This window comes from Telmatherina bonti, assembly GCF_933228915.1.
Source record: "Telmatherina bonti genome assembly, chromosome: 19".
Classification (NCBI taxonomy): domain Eukaryota; kingdom Metazoa; phylum Chordata; class Actinopteri; order Atheriniformes; family Telmatherinidae; genus Telmatherina; species Telmatherina bonti.
This window is the reverse complement of record NC_136617.1, coordinates 1,007,501-1,025,434: the sequence shown is the minus strand read 5'-3', so window position 1 is coordinate 1,025,434 and position 17,934 is coordinate 1,007,501. Positions and strand designations below refer to the sequence as shown.

Sequence of the window (17,934 nt, the reverse complement as noted above, 5' to 3'; positions counted from 1 at the left end):
CCTGCAGGTAAACAGTAAATAACATTATAATAAAGCAGAGACCTGCAGGTAAACAGTAAATAACATTATAATAAAGCAGACCTGCAGGTAAACAGTAAATAACATTATAATAAAGCAGACCTGCAGGTAAACAGTAAATAACATTATAATAAAGCAGAGACCTGCAGGTAAACAGTAAATAACATTATAATAAAGCAGAGACCTGCAGGTAAACAGTAAATAACATTATAATAAAGCAGACCTGCAGGTAAACAGTAAATAACATTATAATAAAGCAGAGACCTGCAGGTAAACAGTAAATAACATTATAATAAAGCAGAGACCTGCAGGTAAACAGTAAATAACATTATAATAAAGCAGACCTGCAGGGTAAACAGTAAATAACATTATAATAAAGCAGAGACCTGCAGGTAAACAGTAAATAACATTATAATAAAGCAGACCTGCAGGTAAACAGTAAATAACATTATAATAAAGCAGAGACCTGCAGGTAAACAGTAAATAACATTATAATAAAGCAGAGACCTGCAGGTAAACAGTAAATAACATTATAATAAAGCAGAGACCTGCAGGTAAACAGTAAATAACATTATAATAAAGCAGACCTGCAGGTAAACAGTAAATAACATTATAATGAAGCACAGACCTGCAGGTAAACTGTAAATAACATTATAATAAAGCAGAGACCTGCAGGTAAACAGTAAATAACATAATAATAAAGCAGACCTGCAGGTAAACAGTAAATAACATTATAATAAAGCAGACCTGCAGGTAAACAGTAAATAACATTATAATAAAGCAGAGACCTGCAGGTAAACAGTAAATAACATTATAATAAAGCAGAGACCTGCAGGTAAACAGTAAATAACATTATAATAAAGCAGTCCTGCAGGTAAACAGTAAATAACATTATAATAAAGCAGAGACCTGCAGGTAAACAGTAAATAACATTATAATAAAGCAGAGACCTGCAGGTAAACAGTAAATAACATAATAATAAAGCAGACCTGCAGGTAAACAGTAAATAACATTATAATAAAGCAGAGACCTGCAGGTAAACAGTAAATAACATTATAATAAAGCAGAGACCTGCAGGTAAACAGTAAATAACATTATAATAAAGCAGAGACCTGCAGGTAAACAGTAAATAACATTATAATAAAGCAGAGACCTGCAGGTAAACAGTAAATAACATTATAATAAAGCAGAGACCTGCAGGTAAACAGTAAATAACATTATAATAAAGCAGACCTGCAGGTAAACAGTAAATAACATTATAATAAAGCAGACCTGCAGGTAAACAGTAAATAACATTATAATAAAGCAGACCTGCAGGTAAACAGTAAATAACATTATAATAAAGCAGACCTGCAGGTAAACAGTAAATAACATTATAATAAAGCAGACCTGCAGGTAAACAGTAAATAACATTATAATAAAGCAGAGACCTGCAGGTAAACAGTAAATAACATTATAATAAAGCAGACCTGCAGGTAAACAGTAAATAACATTATAATAAAGCAGACCTGCAGGTAAACAGTAAATAACATTATAATAAAGCAGAGACCTGCAGGTAAACAGTAAATAACATTATAATAAAGCAGAGACCTGCAGGTAAACAGTAAATAACATTATAATAAAGCAGACCTGCAGGTAAACAGTAAATAACATTATAATAAAGCAGACCTGCAGGTAAACAGTAAATAACATTATAATAAAGCAGACCTGCAGGTAAACAGTAAATAACATTATAATAAAGCAGAGACCTGCAGGTAAACAGTAAATAACATTATAATAAAGCAGACCTGTAGGTAAACAGTAAATAACATTATAATAAAGCAGACCTGCAGGTAAACAGTAAATAACATTATAATAAAGCAGACCTGCAGGTAAACAGTAAATAACATTATAATAAAGCAGAGACCTGCAGGTAAACAGTAAATAACATTATAATAAAGCAGACCTGCAGGTAAACAGTAAATAACATTATAATAAAGCAGAGACCTGCAGGTAAACAGTAAATAACATTATAATAAAGCAGAGACCTGCAGGTAAACAGTAAATAACATTATAATAAAGCAGACCTGCAGGTAAACAGTAAATAACATTATAATAAAGCAGAGACCTGCAGGTAAACAGTAAATAACATTATAATAAAGCAGACCTGCAGGTAAACAGTAAATAACATTATAATAAAGCAGAGACCTGCAGGTAAACAGTAAATAACATTATAATAAAGCAGAGACCTGCAGGTAAACAGTAAATAACATTATAATAAAGCAGACCTGCAGGTAAACAGTAAATAACATTATAATAAAGCAGACCTGCAGGTAAACAGTAAATAACATTATAATAAAGCAGAGACCTGCAGGTAAACAGTAAATAACATTATAATAAAGCAGACCTGCAGGTAAACAGTAAATAACATTATAATAAAGCAGAGACCTGCAGGTAAACAGTAAATAACATTATAATAAAGCAGAGACCTGCAGGTAAACAGTAAATAACATTATAATAAAGCAGTCCTGCAGGTAAACAGTAAATAACATTATAATAAAGCAGAGACCTGCAGGTAAACAGTAAATAACATTATAATAAAGCAGAGACCTGCAGGTAAACAGTAAATAACATTATAATAAAGCAGAGACCTGCAGGTAAACAGTAAATAACATTATAATAAAGCAGAGACCTGCAGGTAAACAGTAAATAACATTATAATAAAGCAGACCTGCAGGTAAACAGTAAATAACATTATAATAAAGCAGACCTGCAGGTAAACAGTAAATAACATTATAATAAAGCAGAGACCTGCAGGTAAACAGTAAATAACATTATAATAAAGCAGAGACCTGCAGGTAAACAGTAAATAACATTATAATAAAGCAGAGACCTGCAGGTAAACAGTAAATAACATTATAATAAAGCAGAGACCTGCAGGTAAACAGTAAATAACATTATAATAAAGCAAAGACCTGCAGGTAAACAGTAAATAACATTATAATAAAGCAGACCTGCAGGTAAACAGTAAATAACATTATAATAAAGCAGACCTGCAGGTAAACAGTAAATAACATTATAATAAAGCAGACCTGCAGGTAAACAGTAAATAACATTATAATAAAGCAGACCTGCAGGTAAACAGTAAATAACATTATAATAAAGCAGAGACCTGCAGGTAAACAGTAAATAACATTATAATAAAGCAGAGACCTGCAGGTAAACAGTAAATAACATTATAATAAAGCAGAGACCTGCAGGTAAACAGTAAATAACATTATAATAAAGCAGAGACCTGCAGGTAAACAGTAAATAACATTATAATAAAGCAGACCTGCAGGTAAACAGTAAATAACATTATAATAAAGCAGAGACCTGCAGGTAAACAGTAAATAACATTATAATAAAGCAGAGACCTGCAGGTAAACAGTAAATAACATTATAATAAAGCAGAGACCTGCAGGTAAACAGTAAATAACATTATAATAAAGCAGAGACCTGCAGGTAAACAGTAAATAACATTATAATAAAGCAGACCTGCAGGTAAACAGTAAATAACATTATAATAAAGCAGAGACCTGCAGGTAAACAGTAAATAACATTATAATAAAGCAGAGACCTGCAGGTAAACAGTAAATAACATTATAATAAAGCAGAGACCTGCAGGTAAACAGTAAATAACATTATAATAAAGCAGACCTGCAGGTAAACAGTAAATAACATTATAATAAAGCAGAGACCTGCAGGTAAACAGTAAATAACATTATAATAAAGCAGAGACCTGCAGGTAAACAGTAAATAACATTATAATAAAGCAGAGACCTGCAGGTAAACAGTAAATAACATTATAATAAAGCAGAGACCTGCAGGTAAACAGTAAATAACATTATAATAAAGCAGACCTGCAGGTAAACAGTAAATAACATTATAATAAAGCAGAGACCTGCAGGTAAACAGTAAATAACATTATAATAAAGCAGACCTGCAGGTAAACAGTAAATAACATTATAATAAAGCAGAGACCTGCAGGTAAACAGTAAATAACATTATAATAAAGCAGACCTGCAGGTAAACAGTAAATAACATTATAATAAAGCAGACCTGCAGGTAAACAGTAAATAACATTATAATAAAGCAAAGACCTGCAGGTAAACAGTAAATAACATTATAATAAAGCAGACCTGCAGGTAAACAGTAAATAACATTATAATAAAGCAGAGACCTGCAGGTAAACAGTAAATAACATTATAATAAAGCAGAGACCTGCAGGTAAACAGTAAATAACATTATAATAAAGCAGACCTGCAGGTAAACAGTAAATAACATTATAATAAAGCAGTCCTGCAGGTAAACAGTAAATAACATTATAATAAAGCAGAGACCTGCAGGTAAACAGTAAATAACATTATAATAAAGCAGACCTGCAGGTAAACATTAAATAACATTATAATAAAGCAGACCTGCAGGTAAACAGTAAATAACATTATAATAAAGCAGACCTGCAGGTAAACAGTAAATAACATTATAATAAAGCAGAGACCTGCAGGTAAACAGTAAATAACATTATAATAAAGCAGACCTGCAGGTAAACAGTAAATAACATTATAATAAAGCAGACCTGCAGGTAAACAGTAAATAACATTATAATAAAGCAGACCTGCAGGTAAACAGTAAATAACATTATAATAAAGCAGACCTGCAGGTAAACAGTAAATAACATTATAATAAAGCAGAGACCTGCAGGTAAACAGTAAATAACATTATAATAAAGCAGACCTGCAGGTAAACAGTAAATAACATTATAATAAAGCAGAGACCTGCAGGTAAACAGTAAATAACATTATAATAAAGCAGACCTGCAGGTAAACAGTAAATAACATTATAATAAAGCAGAGACCTGCAGGTAAACAGTAAATAACATTATAATAAAGCAGAGACCTGCAGGTAAACAGTAAATAACATTATAATAAAGCAGAGACCTGCAGGTAAACAGTAAATAACATTATAATAAAGCAGAGACCTGCAGGTAAACAGTAAATAACATTATAATAAAGCAGAGACCTGCAGGTAAACAGTAAATAACATTATAATAAAGCAGACCTGCAGGTAAACAGTAAATAACATTATAATAAAGCAGAGACCTGCAGGTAAACAGTAAATAACATTATAATAAAGCAGACCTGCAGGTAAACAGTAAATAACATTATAATAAAACAGACCTGCAGGTAAACAGTAAATAACATTATAATAAAGCAGAGACCTGCAGGTAAACAGTAAATAACATTATAATAAAGCAGAGACCTGCAGGTAAACAGTAAATAACATTATAATAAAGCAGAGACCTGCAGGTAAACAGTAAATAACATTATAATAAAGCAGAGACCTGCAGGTAAACAGTAAATAACATTATAATAAAGCAGAGACCTGCAGGTAAACAGTAAATAATATTATAATAAAGCAGAGACCTGCAGGTAAACAGTAAATAACATTATAATAAAGCAGACCTGCAGGTAAACAGTAAATAACATTATAATAAAGCAGACCTGCAGGTAAACAGTAAATAACATTATAATAAAGCAGAGACCTGCAGGTAAACAGTAAATAACATTATAATAAAGCAGAGACCTGCAGGTAAACAGTAAATAACATTATAATAAAGCAGAGACCTGCAGGTAAACAGTAAATAACATTATAATAAAGCAGACCTGCAGGTAAACAGTAAATAACATTATAATAAAGCAGAGACCTGCAGGTAAACAGTAAATAACATTATAATAAAGCAGAGACCTGCAGGTAAACAGTAAATAACATTATAATAAAGCAGAGACCTGCAGGTAAACAGTAAATAATATTATAATAAAGCAGAGACCTGCAGGTAAACAGTAAATAACATTATAATAAAGCAGAGACCTGCAGGTAAACAGTAAATAATATTATAATAAAGCAGAGACCTGCAGGTAAACAGTAAATAACATTATAATAAAGCAGAGACCTGCAGGTAAACAGTAAATAACATTATAATAAAGCAGAGACCTGCAGGTAAACAGTAAATAACATTATAATAAAGCAGAGACCTGCAGGTAAACAGTAAATAATATTATAATAAAGCAGACCTGCAGGTAAACAGTAAATAACATTATAATAAAGCAGACCTGCAGGTAAACAGTAAATAACATTATAATAAAGCAGAGACCTGCAGGTAAACAGTAAATAACATTATAATAAAGCAGAGACCTGCAGGTAAACAGTAAATAACATTATAATAAAGCAGACCTGCAGGTAAACAGTAAATAACATTATAATAAAGCAGACCTGCAGGTAAACAGTAAATAACATTATAATAAAGCAGAGACCTGCAGGTAAACAGTAAATAACATTATAATAAAGCAGACCTGCAGGTAAACAGTAAATAACATTATAATAAAGCAGAGACCTGCAGGTAAACAGTAAATAACATTATAATAAAGCAGAGACCTGCAGGTAAACAGTAAATAACATTATAATAAAGCAGACCTGCAGGTAAACAGTAAATAACATTATAATAAAGCAGACCTGCAGGTAAACAGTAAATAACATTATAATAAAGCAGACCTGCAGGTAAACAGTAAATAACATTATAATAAAGCAGACCTGCAGGTAAACAGTAAATAACATTATAATAAAGCAGACCTGCAGGTAAACAGTAAATAACATTATAATAAAGCAGACCTGCAGGTAAACAGTAAATAACATTATAATAAAGCAGTCCTGCAGGTAAACAGTAAATAACATTATAATAAAGCAGACCTGCAGGTAAACAGTAAATAACATTATAATAAAGCAGACCTGCAGGTAAACAGTAAATAACATTATAATAAAGCAGACCTGCAGGTAAACAGTAAATAACATTATAATAAAGCAGAGACCTGCAGGTAAACAGTAAATAACATTATAATAAAGCAGACCTGCAGGTAAACAGTAAATAACATTATAATAAAGCAGACCTGCAGGTAAACAGTAAATAACATTATAATAAAGCAGAGACCTGCAGGTAAACAGTAAATAACATTATAATAAAGCAGAGACCTGCAGGTAAACAGTAAATAACATTATAATAAAGCAGAGACCTGCAGGTAAACAGTAAATAACATTATAATAAAGCAGAGACCTGCAGGTAAACAGTAAATAACATTATAATAAAGCAGACCTGCAGGTAAACAGTAAATAACATTATAATAAAGCAGAGACCTGCAGGTAAACAGTAAATAACATTATAATAAAGCAGACCTGCAGGTAAACAGTAAATAACATTATAATAAAGCAGAGACCTGCAGGTAAACAGTAAATAACATTATAATAAAGCAGACCTGCAGGTAAACAGTAAATAACATTATAATAAAGCAGAGACCTGCAGGTAAACAGTAAATAACATTATAATAAAGCAGAGACCTGCAGGTAAACAGTAAATAACATTATAATAAAGCAGACCTGCAGGTAAACAGTAAATAACATTATAAGAAAGCAGACCTGCAGGTAAACAGTAAATAACATTATAATAAAGCAGACCTGCAGGTAAACAGTAAATAACATTATAATAAAGCAGACCTGCAGGTAAACAGTAAATAACATTATAATAAAGCAGACCTGCAGGTAAACAGTAAATAACATTATAATAAAGCAGACCTGCAGGTAAACAGTAAATAACATTATAATAAAGCAGAGACCTGCAGGTAAACAGTAAATAACATTATAATAAAGCAGACCTGCAGGTAAACAGTAAATAACATTATAAGAAAGCAGACCTGCAGGTAAACAGTAAATAACATTATAATAAAGCAGACCTGAAGGTAAACAGTAAATAACATTATAATAAAGCAGACCTGCAGGTAAACAGTAAATAACATTATAATAAAGCAGACCTGCAGGTAAACAGTAAATAACATTATAATAAAGCAGACCTGCAGGTAAACAGTAAATAACATTATAATAAAGCAGACCTGCAGGTAAACAGTAAATAACATTATAATAAAGCAGACCTGCAGGTAAACAGTAAATAACATTATAATAAAGCAGAGACCTGCAGGTAAACAGTAAATAACATTATAATAAAGCAGACCTGCAGGTAAACAGTAAATAACATTATAATAAAGCAGAGACCTGCAGGTAAACAGTAAATAACATTATAATAAAGCAGAGACCTGCAGGTAAACAGTAAATAACATTATAATAAAGCAGACCTGCAGGTAAACAGTAAATAACATTATAATAAAGCAGACCTGCAGGTAAACAGTAAATAACATTATAATAAAGCAGAGACCTGCAGGTAAACAGTAAATAACATTATAATAAAGCAGACCTGCAGGTAAACAGTAAATAACATTATAATAAAGCAGAGACCTGCAGGTAAACAGTAAATAACATTATAATAAAGCAGACCTGCAGGTAAACAGTAAATAACATTATAATAAAGCAGACCTGCAGGTAAACAGTAAATAACATTATAATAAAGCAGAGACCTGCAGGTAAACAGTAAATAACATTATAATAAAGCAGTCCTGCAGGTAAACAGTAAATAACATTATAATAAAGCAGACCTGCAGGTAAACAGTAAATAACATTATAATAAAGCAGACCTGCAGGTAAACAGTAAATAACATTATAATAAAGCAGACCTGCAGGTAAACAGTAAATAACATTATAATAAAGCAGAGACCTGCAGGTAAACAGTAAATAACATTATAATAAAGCAGAGACCTGCAGGTAAACAGTAAATAACATTATAATAAAGCAGACCTGCAGGTAAACAGTAAATAACATTATAATAAAGCAGAGACCTGCAGGTAAACAGTAAATAACATTATAATAAAGCAGACCTGCAGGTAAACAGTAAATAACATTATAATAAAGCAGAGACCTGCAGGTAAACAGTAAATAACATTATAATAAAGCAGACCTGCAGGAAAACAGTAAATAACATTATAATAAAGCAGACCTGCAGGTAAACAGTAAATAACATTATAATAAAGCAGACCTGCAGGTAAACAGTAAATAACATTATAATAAAGCAGACCTGCAGGTAAACAGTAAATAACATTATAATAAAGCAGACCTGCAGGTAAACAGTAAATAACATTATAATAAAGCAGAGACCTGCAGGTAAACAGTAAATAACATTATAATAAAGCAGAGACCTGCAGGTAAACAGTAAATAACATTATAATAAAGCAGACCTGCAGGTAAACAGTAAATAACATTATAATAAAGCAGACCTGCAGGTAAACAGTAAACAACATTATAATAAAGCAGACCTGCAGGTAAACTGTAAATAACATTATAATAAAGCAGACCTGCAGGTAAACAGTAAATAACATTATAATAAAGCAGAGACCTGCAGGTAAACAGTAAATAACATTATAATAAAGCAGAGACCTGCAGGTAAACAGTAAATAACATTATAATAAAGCAGAGACCTGCAGGTAAACAGTAAATAACATTATAATAAAGCAGAGACCTGAAGACACAGAGGAGACGGAGACAGACTGGTGGGACTTCCTGAAGACACAGAGGAGACGGAGACAGACGGGTGGGACTTCCTGAAGACACAGAGGAGACGGAGACAGACGGGTGGGACTTCCTGAAGACACAGAGGAGACGGAGACAGACTGGTGGGACTTCCTGAAGACACAGAGGAGACGGGACAGACGGGTGGGACTTCCTGAAGACACAGAGGAGACGGAGACAGACTGGTGGGACTTCCTGAAGACACAGAGGAGACGGAGACAGACGGGTGGGACTTCCTGAAGACACAGAGGAGACGGGACAGACTGGTGGGACTTCCTGAAGACACAGAGGAGACGGAGACAGACGGGTGGGACTTCCTGAAGACACAGAGGAGACGGGACAGACTGGTGGGACTTCCTGAAGACACAGAGGAGACGGAGACAGACGGGTGGGACTTCCTGAAGACACAGAGGAGACGGGACAGACTGGTGGGACTTCCTGAAGACACAGAGGAGACGGGACAGACTGGTGGGACTTCCTGAAGACACAGAGGAGACGGAGACAGACTGGTGGGACTTCCTGAAGACACAGAGGAGACGGAGACAGACGGGTGGGACTTCCTGAAGACACAGAGGAGACGGAGACAGACTGGTGGGACTTCCTGAAGACACAGAGGAGACGGGACAGACGGGTGGGACTTCCTGAAGACACAGAGGAGACGGAGACAGACTGGTGGGACTTCCTGAAGACACAGAGGAGACGGAGACAGACGGGTGGGACTTCCTGAAGACACAGAGGAGACGGGACAGACTGGTGGGACTTCCTGAAGACACAGAGGAGACGGGACAGACTGGTGGGACTTCCTGAAGACACAGAGGAGACGGAGACAGACGGGTGGGACTTCCTGAAGACACAGAGGAGACGGGACAGACTGGTGGGACTTCCTGAAGACACAGAGGAGACGGAGACAGACTGGTGGGACTTCCTGAAGACACAGAGGAGACGGAGACAGACGGTTGGGACTTCCTGAAGACACAGAGGAGACGGGACAGACTGGTGGGACTTCCTGAAGACACAGAGGAGACGGAGACAGACTGGTGGGACTTCCTGAAGACACAGAGGAGACGGAGACAGACGGGTGGGACTTCCTGAAGACACAGAGGAGACGGAGACAGACGGGTGGGACTTCCTGAAGACACAGAGGAGACGGGACAGACGGGTGGGACTTCCTGAAGACACAGAGGAGACGGGACAGACTGGTGGGACTTCCTGAAGACACAGAGGAGACGGAGACAGACGGGTGGGACTTCCTGAAGACACAGAGGAGACGGAGACAGACTGGTGGGACTTCCTGAAGACACAGAGGAGACGGAGACAGACGGGTGGGACTTCCTGAAGACACAGAGGAGACGGGACAGACTGGTGGGACTTCCTGAAGACACAGAGGAGACGGAGACAGACGGGTGGGACTTCCTGAAGACACAGAGGAGACGGAGACAGACGGAGTGATGCTGATGTCAGGAGAAACATGAAGACACGATGTCTGGAATCATCCAGGTCGCCATGGCAACCGTTCCAGGTGCGGCGAGGCTGGAGTTAAACTGGTCCAAGGTGAAGAAGTGGAGAGCAGGTTGTGATGGACGGACGCAGCTCCTCCAGAATCACATGGAGATGTTTATGTCTCATAGTTGTAGATATTAACATGAACCAGAGATCATCTGGTTTAAAGGAGAGAATCTCTTCATCATCTTGTTTTCTCTCGGCGTGAGAAGATGTTCAGGACAAGCTTCATCCACAGCTCATCATCAGAATGACTGTAGTTCAATGCTTGAAACCAAACTGGGATATTATTTTGGATCTGCTCATTTTGCCCAAGTAAAAGACAAATATTTATGCTTTCAGCTTGGATTCAGGTTCTGAATTCCAATATTGATCATATACTATATGGATAATGTCACTCAACACAGACAGCATCCATTTATGTTTAAAGACAAATATTCATGTATCATTATCCCAAACGACGGATTAAATGTAATTAAGATAGAGAAAAAGATTTTCTCCCAGATTTGGAAAACTGGCCCAATAAGACAGCCGTGATTGGACTGCAGTGGTCATGTGGTGCGGACAGCAGTGTACTTTATACGTTCATATCAAGTTGTGCTGCTAAACAATACTTTACAGTTTGTTTTATTTTAAACATCTAGCAATGCAGCAGATACTGAAGAGCTTAAAAGCTTTACAGTCATAATCAGCGAGACACGATGCATTTTACTCAGACTTCAACGTGTTTAATGCTTTTTTGTTCTTATTTTCTCCCCTTCTTATTGGCTGCACTGGGTGTCAGTCATTTCCTTCCCGCTAAAGCTGTATTTTTATGGATGGTTAGGCTACAGTATCTTTATTTCAGGCACATATTTTCTGTTTCACATCACAGATCATTTCGTTACTTAATAAATACTAGTTCGACTGTCACTTATATTTGAAATATGAAGAAAAAGCGTCATAATACGAACCTATTTCCAATGAAATTGTGGAGGATTGACCAGGCCACATCCACTTAATGTTATAATTGTTTATATATCTCAAATAAGCCATCATATTTGGCTTTATCAAAACATATTTATACGTTGGAGACCCACCACGTCTGGCTGTGGAGAACATAGTTCTGTTCCTCTGCTGTGGGTTGGGAAAAGGAGCGGACCCGACCTGTCAGTCCCTTCCCTGTGGAAGGTGCCGGACTGGACGTGCGCACGCCGGGGTCAGAGTTGGTGAGGAGGTCGGGACATTTTGCCGCCAAGTCCTGGTTTTATCAATCCCAGAAGCTGACTGGGACTGGCGGTGCTGCAGGGTTGGAAATGAGGCCCCAGATCTCCGATGGGACGAGTTCTGTTCCACTTGTCTTCTGGTCTGGAAGGACTCCGAGTCCTGCAGCGTCCAGGCAGCTGATGGACGACAAGTCCTCCAAATAAACCAACTTGTTTCACCATCAAAGCGTCGGCACGTATCAGGACATAAAAGACTGAAGTGGTCTGAAACTGGCGCGTCTTTATTAGTCTGCCGTGTTCCTGGTGTCAGAACACGGAACCAGTGGCACGTTTTCACATGAAACAATAAAAACCAGCAGATGAAAGTCACAGCGTGACAACACAAATACGTTTTCACACGTCCGGACAGAAAACTTCAAACCAGATGATACAAAAACAGAAAAAAATCCACATTAAACCAGTAAAAGTCACATGACGGCTCTCTTCAGGACCAGGACTTTGTGGCGGTTTAAAACCAGTTGCAGGTGCCAGCGGACCTTCCCCAGCAGAAACGTCTCACTCCGACGTCCTGCAGAACGAAGTCAGGCGGGTCTGTGTGAAAGAAGGAAACCATGAGCCCACCGTCTTCATCACAGCGACGATGATGAAGGAGTCGGGTCTACCTGCAGCAGCCGGATGCTCCTCAGAGCCGTCTCGTCCAGCAGAGACATGTCCAGCGAGTCCATCTGACTGGCCAGCAGCTGGATGCTCTGCAGAGAGGTGACAGCAGGGTTAACTGGTTTATCACCACAACAAACTGCTTCATTCCTCCTCCAGCCAACTGGAGAAGCGGCGGCACACCTCTCCGTTTCCAACGGGAACGTTGATGACGATGTCCTCGCTTCCCGCTGCGATGGGAGAACCGTTGACCGAGATGCTGTACACCCTCTCCTGGTGGCGAGGAACCCTCACAGCCGGAGTCTGGGGCAGTCTGAACACACGGAGTAATCAGATTACTCTGATGCTACCAGGCAACACGCCCACGTGCACTTCTGACATACAGACGTGTTCCACGTAGGGAACACGTAGGGAACAGACGTGTTCCACGTAGGGAACACGTAGGGAACATGTAGGGAACAGACGTGTTCCACGTAGGGAACACGTCTGTTCCCTACATGTTCCCTACGTGTTCCCTACGTGTTCCACGTAGGGAACACGTAGGGAACAGACGTGTTCCACGTAGGGAACACGTAGGGAACAGACGTGTTCCACGTAGGGAACAGACGTGTTCCACGTAGGGAACACGTAGGGAACAGACGTGTTCCACGTAGGGAACACGTAGGGAACATGTAGGGAACAGACGTGTTCCACGTAGGGAACATGTAGGGAACAGACGTGTTCCACGTAGGGAACATGTAGGGAACAGACGTGTTCCACGTAGGGAACATGTAGGGAACAGACGTGTTCCACGTAGGGAACACGTAGGGAACAGACGTGTTCCACGTAGGGAACATGTAGGGAACAGACGTGTTCCACGTAGGGAACACGTAGGGAACAGACGTGTTCCACGTAGGGAACACGTAGGGAACAGACGTGTTCCACGTAGGGAACATGTAGGGAACAGACGTGTTCCACGTAGGGAACATGTAGGGAACAGACGTGTTCCACGTAGGGAACACGTAGGGAACAGACGTGTTCCACGTAGGGAACACGTAGGGAACAGACGTGTTCCACGTAGGGAACACGTAGGGAACAGACGTGTTCCACGTAGGGAACACGTAGGGAACATGTAGGGAACAGACGTGTTCCACGTAGGGAACATGTAGGGAACAGACGTGTTCCACGTAGGGAACACGTAGGGAACAGACGTGTTCCACGTAGGGAACACGTAGGGAACAGACGTGTTCCACGTAGGGAACACGTAGGGAACAGACGTGTTCCACGTAGGGAACACGTAGGGAACAGACGTGTTCCACGTAGGGAACACGTAGGGAACAGACGTGTTCCACGTAGGGAACACGTAGGGAACAGACGTGTTCCACGTAGGGAACACGTAGGGAACAGACGTGTTCCACGTAGGGAACACGTAGGGAACAGACGTGTTCCACGTAGGGAACACGTAGGGAACAGACGTGTTCCACGTAGGGAACACGTAGGGAACAGACGTGTTCCACGTAGGGAACACGTAGGGAACATGTAGGGAACAGACGTGTTCCACGTAGGGAACACGTAGGGAACAGACGTGTTCCACGTAGGGAACATGTAGGGAACAGACGTGTTCCACGTAGGGAACACGTAGGAAACAGACGTGTTCCACGTAGGGAACACGTAGGGAACAGACGTGTTCCACGTAGGGAACATGTAGGGAACAGACGTGTTCCACGTAGGGAACATGTAGGGAACAGACGTGTTCCACGTAGGGAACATGTAGGGAACAGACGTGTTCCACGTAGGGAACATGTAGGGAACAGACGTGTTCCACGTAGGGAACACGTAGGGAACAGACGTGTTCCACGTAGGGAACATGTAGGGAACAGACGTGTTCCACGTAGGGAACATGTAGGGAACAGACGTGTTCCACGTAGGGAACACGTAGGGAACAGACGTGTTCCACGTAGGGAACATGTAGGGAACAGACGTGTTCCACGTAGGGAACATGTAGGGAACAGACGTGTTCCACGTAGGGAACACGTAGGAAACAGACGTGTTCCACGTAGGGAACATGTAGGGAACAGACGTGTTCCACGTAGGGAACACGTAGGAAACAGACGTGTTCCACGTAGGGAACACGTAGGAAACAGACGTGTTCCACGTAGGGAACACGTAGGGAACAGACGTGTTCCACGTAGGGAACACGTAGGGAACAGACGTGTTCCACGTAGGGAACATGTAGGGAACAGACGTGTTCCACGTAGGGAACACGTAGGGAACAGACGTGTTCCACGTAGGGAACACGTAGGGAACATGTAGGGAACAGACGTGTTCCACGTAGGGAACACGTAGGGAACATGTAGGGAACAGACGTGTTCCACGTAGGGAACACGTAGGGAACAGACGTGTTCCACGTAGGGAACACGTAGGGAACAGACGTGTTCCACGTAGGGAACACGTAGGGAACATGTAGGGAACATGTAGGGAACAGACGTGTTCCACGTAGGGAACACGTAGGGAACAGACGTGTTCCACGTAGGGAACACGTAGGGAACAGACGTGTTCCACGTAGGGAACATGTAGGGAACAGACGTGTTCCACGTAGGGAACACGTAGGAAACAGACGTGTTCCACGTAGGGAACACGTAGGGAACAGACGTGTTCCACGTAGGGAACAGACGTGTTCCACGTAGGGAACATGTAGGGAACAGACGTGACGCCACACAAATTACTCAATACATTTCCAACTTCTTTCAGTTGACATTCCAGACTCCTCTCAGTCACGACACATTGAGGTGCAGGTGTAGCAGGTTGGAGTTCTACACACGGTTTTATAGATGTGGAATCTTCCAGTATTGCTGCCAAGCAGCGGTTTATAGATGAGACCGCTGGTCTGATGTGGTCTAGATGCCAACTCTCAGCTTGTGATTGGTTAGTCCTGTGTTGTCGTGGCGCTGCCCCGGCACCATGCTGGTGTTCCAGGGCTTACCTTGGGTGGAAGCGTGGGGTGATGAGCGGAGTCGGTCCCATCACCAGAGACGAGTCCAGCATGCTCCTGGCAGGAGTGACCAGAGGCTTCCTGTTGGACCTGAACCAGACTTACGCGTTAGTACTCGTCATCGTCCCAAGGACAACAGAACCGGGACAGAACTCACCGTCTGATGGCGCTGCTCTGCTGGCTGCCGGTCAGGGCCTTTGCCCGTTTGGACGTAGTTGGGGGCTTTTTGGTGGTTCTGGCCTGGATGGACAGACAGACATGAATGAGCCGAGGACATGGTGGAGCTGCAACGGAGGAGTGGTTTCTACCTTGCGTGTTGCGCTTGGGGTGATGTCGTCCTCCGAGCCGGCCTTGGCTCCACCTTTCCTCTTGGTGGCTGTGAGTTGGACAGATGGAGTCAGCGATTCCTTTCAGGGGACGTGAAGAAGAACGAGCCTGAACTTACTTTTCTTGACAGATTTCAGGAGGACAGCGTGGTCCTCAGCAACGATGGCCACCTCCTCTTCTACCTGCGGGAAGAAGCTGAAGGTTGAACAGAGCAGAGACGGCCTGAAGCTGCAGACACACTACCAGCTCACCTTCACACCGTCCTCCCCAGGACTCGCCGCTTTGTCCGGCTCTGCAGACACAAAGGGAGCTGCTTAGGGTTTAGGACAGGCCTCGGCTCTTTCACATTAAAAGCTCCAGGACATTCGATATGAACTCTACGTGGAAGCTGGAGCTCCAGCCAGCATGCAGACATGATGATGGCAGGTCTTTACCTGCTCCTGATTGGACGTTACCGTCAGTTTAAGCTCTCTGATTGGTGGAAAGTCTGACAGGAAGTGTCTTCATCATCATGTCCAGGTGGAAACAGAGGTCTCTTAGCAACATGGTGGTGATGGTGATGAAGATGTGATAAATAATGGTGGATTTACCATCTAGAGTCTCTGAATAAACACTACATGTTGTGTCTGGATTGTAAAGAAATGCTGGAAAACCTCCGTAGACCAGCTGGAGGGTCACATGACTGTCCCAGTTCCACGCCGTGGAGAAGGTGCCCTGTTGTGGTGGCGTTGTGTGTGTGGACTTACTGATGTTGTCCAACCAGTTCATCTGCCTCACGGCTTTGGGCTGTTTGATCAGAGCCATCTTGTAGGCGTTGTCCATGTCCTTCAGCATCTGATTGAGCTTCTCGTTGAGCAGCTTCACTCGGCTCTCCACTGTTCAGGAAGCAGAAGGACGGGTTACACCACCAAGCACACACCTGCCTTCATGTCCTGCGTGTCCCTCCAGCTCATCATGGCTGCTCTCCGCCGCAGACCCCGTTCCCCCGCCACCGTACAGGACTGGCCGCTACCCGAACCAAACGGCGAGCTACGAGTCATAGACAACGCTGCGCTCATTCTACCTGAAACCGGGTTCTCAGAGTCCGCTGTTCAGTTACGGGGGGGGGGGGGGGGGGGGCAGTGCACCAGCATGAAGGCTGCAGAGCCCCCCCCCCCCCCCCAGGACTGGGATGTACCTGAAGCTGCCGCTGCGCTGGTGTCGGTGCACACGGTAAACGGATAAACAGCCAGCTGGCTCCCGCTGCTCTTACATCTGCCGGGGGGGTGGGGGGTCACACACACACAGACAGACACACACACACACACACACACACACACACACACACACACACACACACACACACACACACACAACCAAGACCCCAACCGTCCAGTGTAAAGGTCAGATGGCCACCTCACCGGGCCATGCTTTAGTTACAAAACAAACCCGCCCGCTGTGTCAGACTGGAGGAGGAGGGAGGGGGGGGGTCTCACACACACACACACACAGAGACACAAACACACACACACACACAGAGACACAAACACACACACACACACAGAGACACAAACACACACACAGAGACACAAACAGACACACACACACACACAGACAAACACACACACACACACAGACAAACACACACACACAGAGACAAACACACAAACACACACACACAGACACAAACACACACACAGAGACACAAACACACACACACAGACACAAACACACACACAGAGACACAAACACACACAC

The 17,934-nt window shown here is 41.1% G+C and overlaps 1 protein-coding gene across 1 annotated transcript in view; it reads right to left on the bottom strand.

The window, feature by feature from the left end:
• Nucleotides 1-12,502: 12,502 nt before the first annotated feature.
• Nucleotides 12,503-17,934, bottom strand: part of cdca8 (cell division cycle associated 8) — a 6,652-nt gene continuing 1,220 nt past the window's right edge. The window contains exons 3-11 of the mRNA XM_079259073.1: nt 16,944-17,072; nt 16,449-16,489; nt 16,316-16,379; nt 16,179-16,246; nt 16,028-16,110; nt 15,862-15,960; nt 13,083-13,212; nt 12,905-12,991; nt 12,503-12,833 (exon numbers count right to left, since the gene is read on the bottom strand). Of these exons, the coding sequence (XP_079115199.1) occupies nt 12,798-12,833; nt 12,905-12,991; nt 13,083-13,212; nt 15,862-15,960; nt 16,028-16,110; nt 16,179-16,246; nt 16,316-16,379; nt 16,449-16,489; nt 16,944-17,072 (737 nt within the window). The 3' untranslated portion in view covers nt 12,503-12,797. The remainder of the gene's footprint in view (nt 12,834-12,904; nt 12,992-13,082; nt 13,213-15,861; nt 15,961-16,027; nt 16,111-16,178; nt 16,247-16,315; nt 16,380-16,448; nt 16,490-16,943; nt 17,073-17,934) is intronic.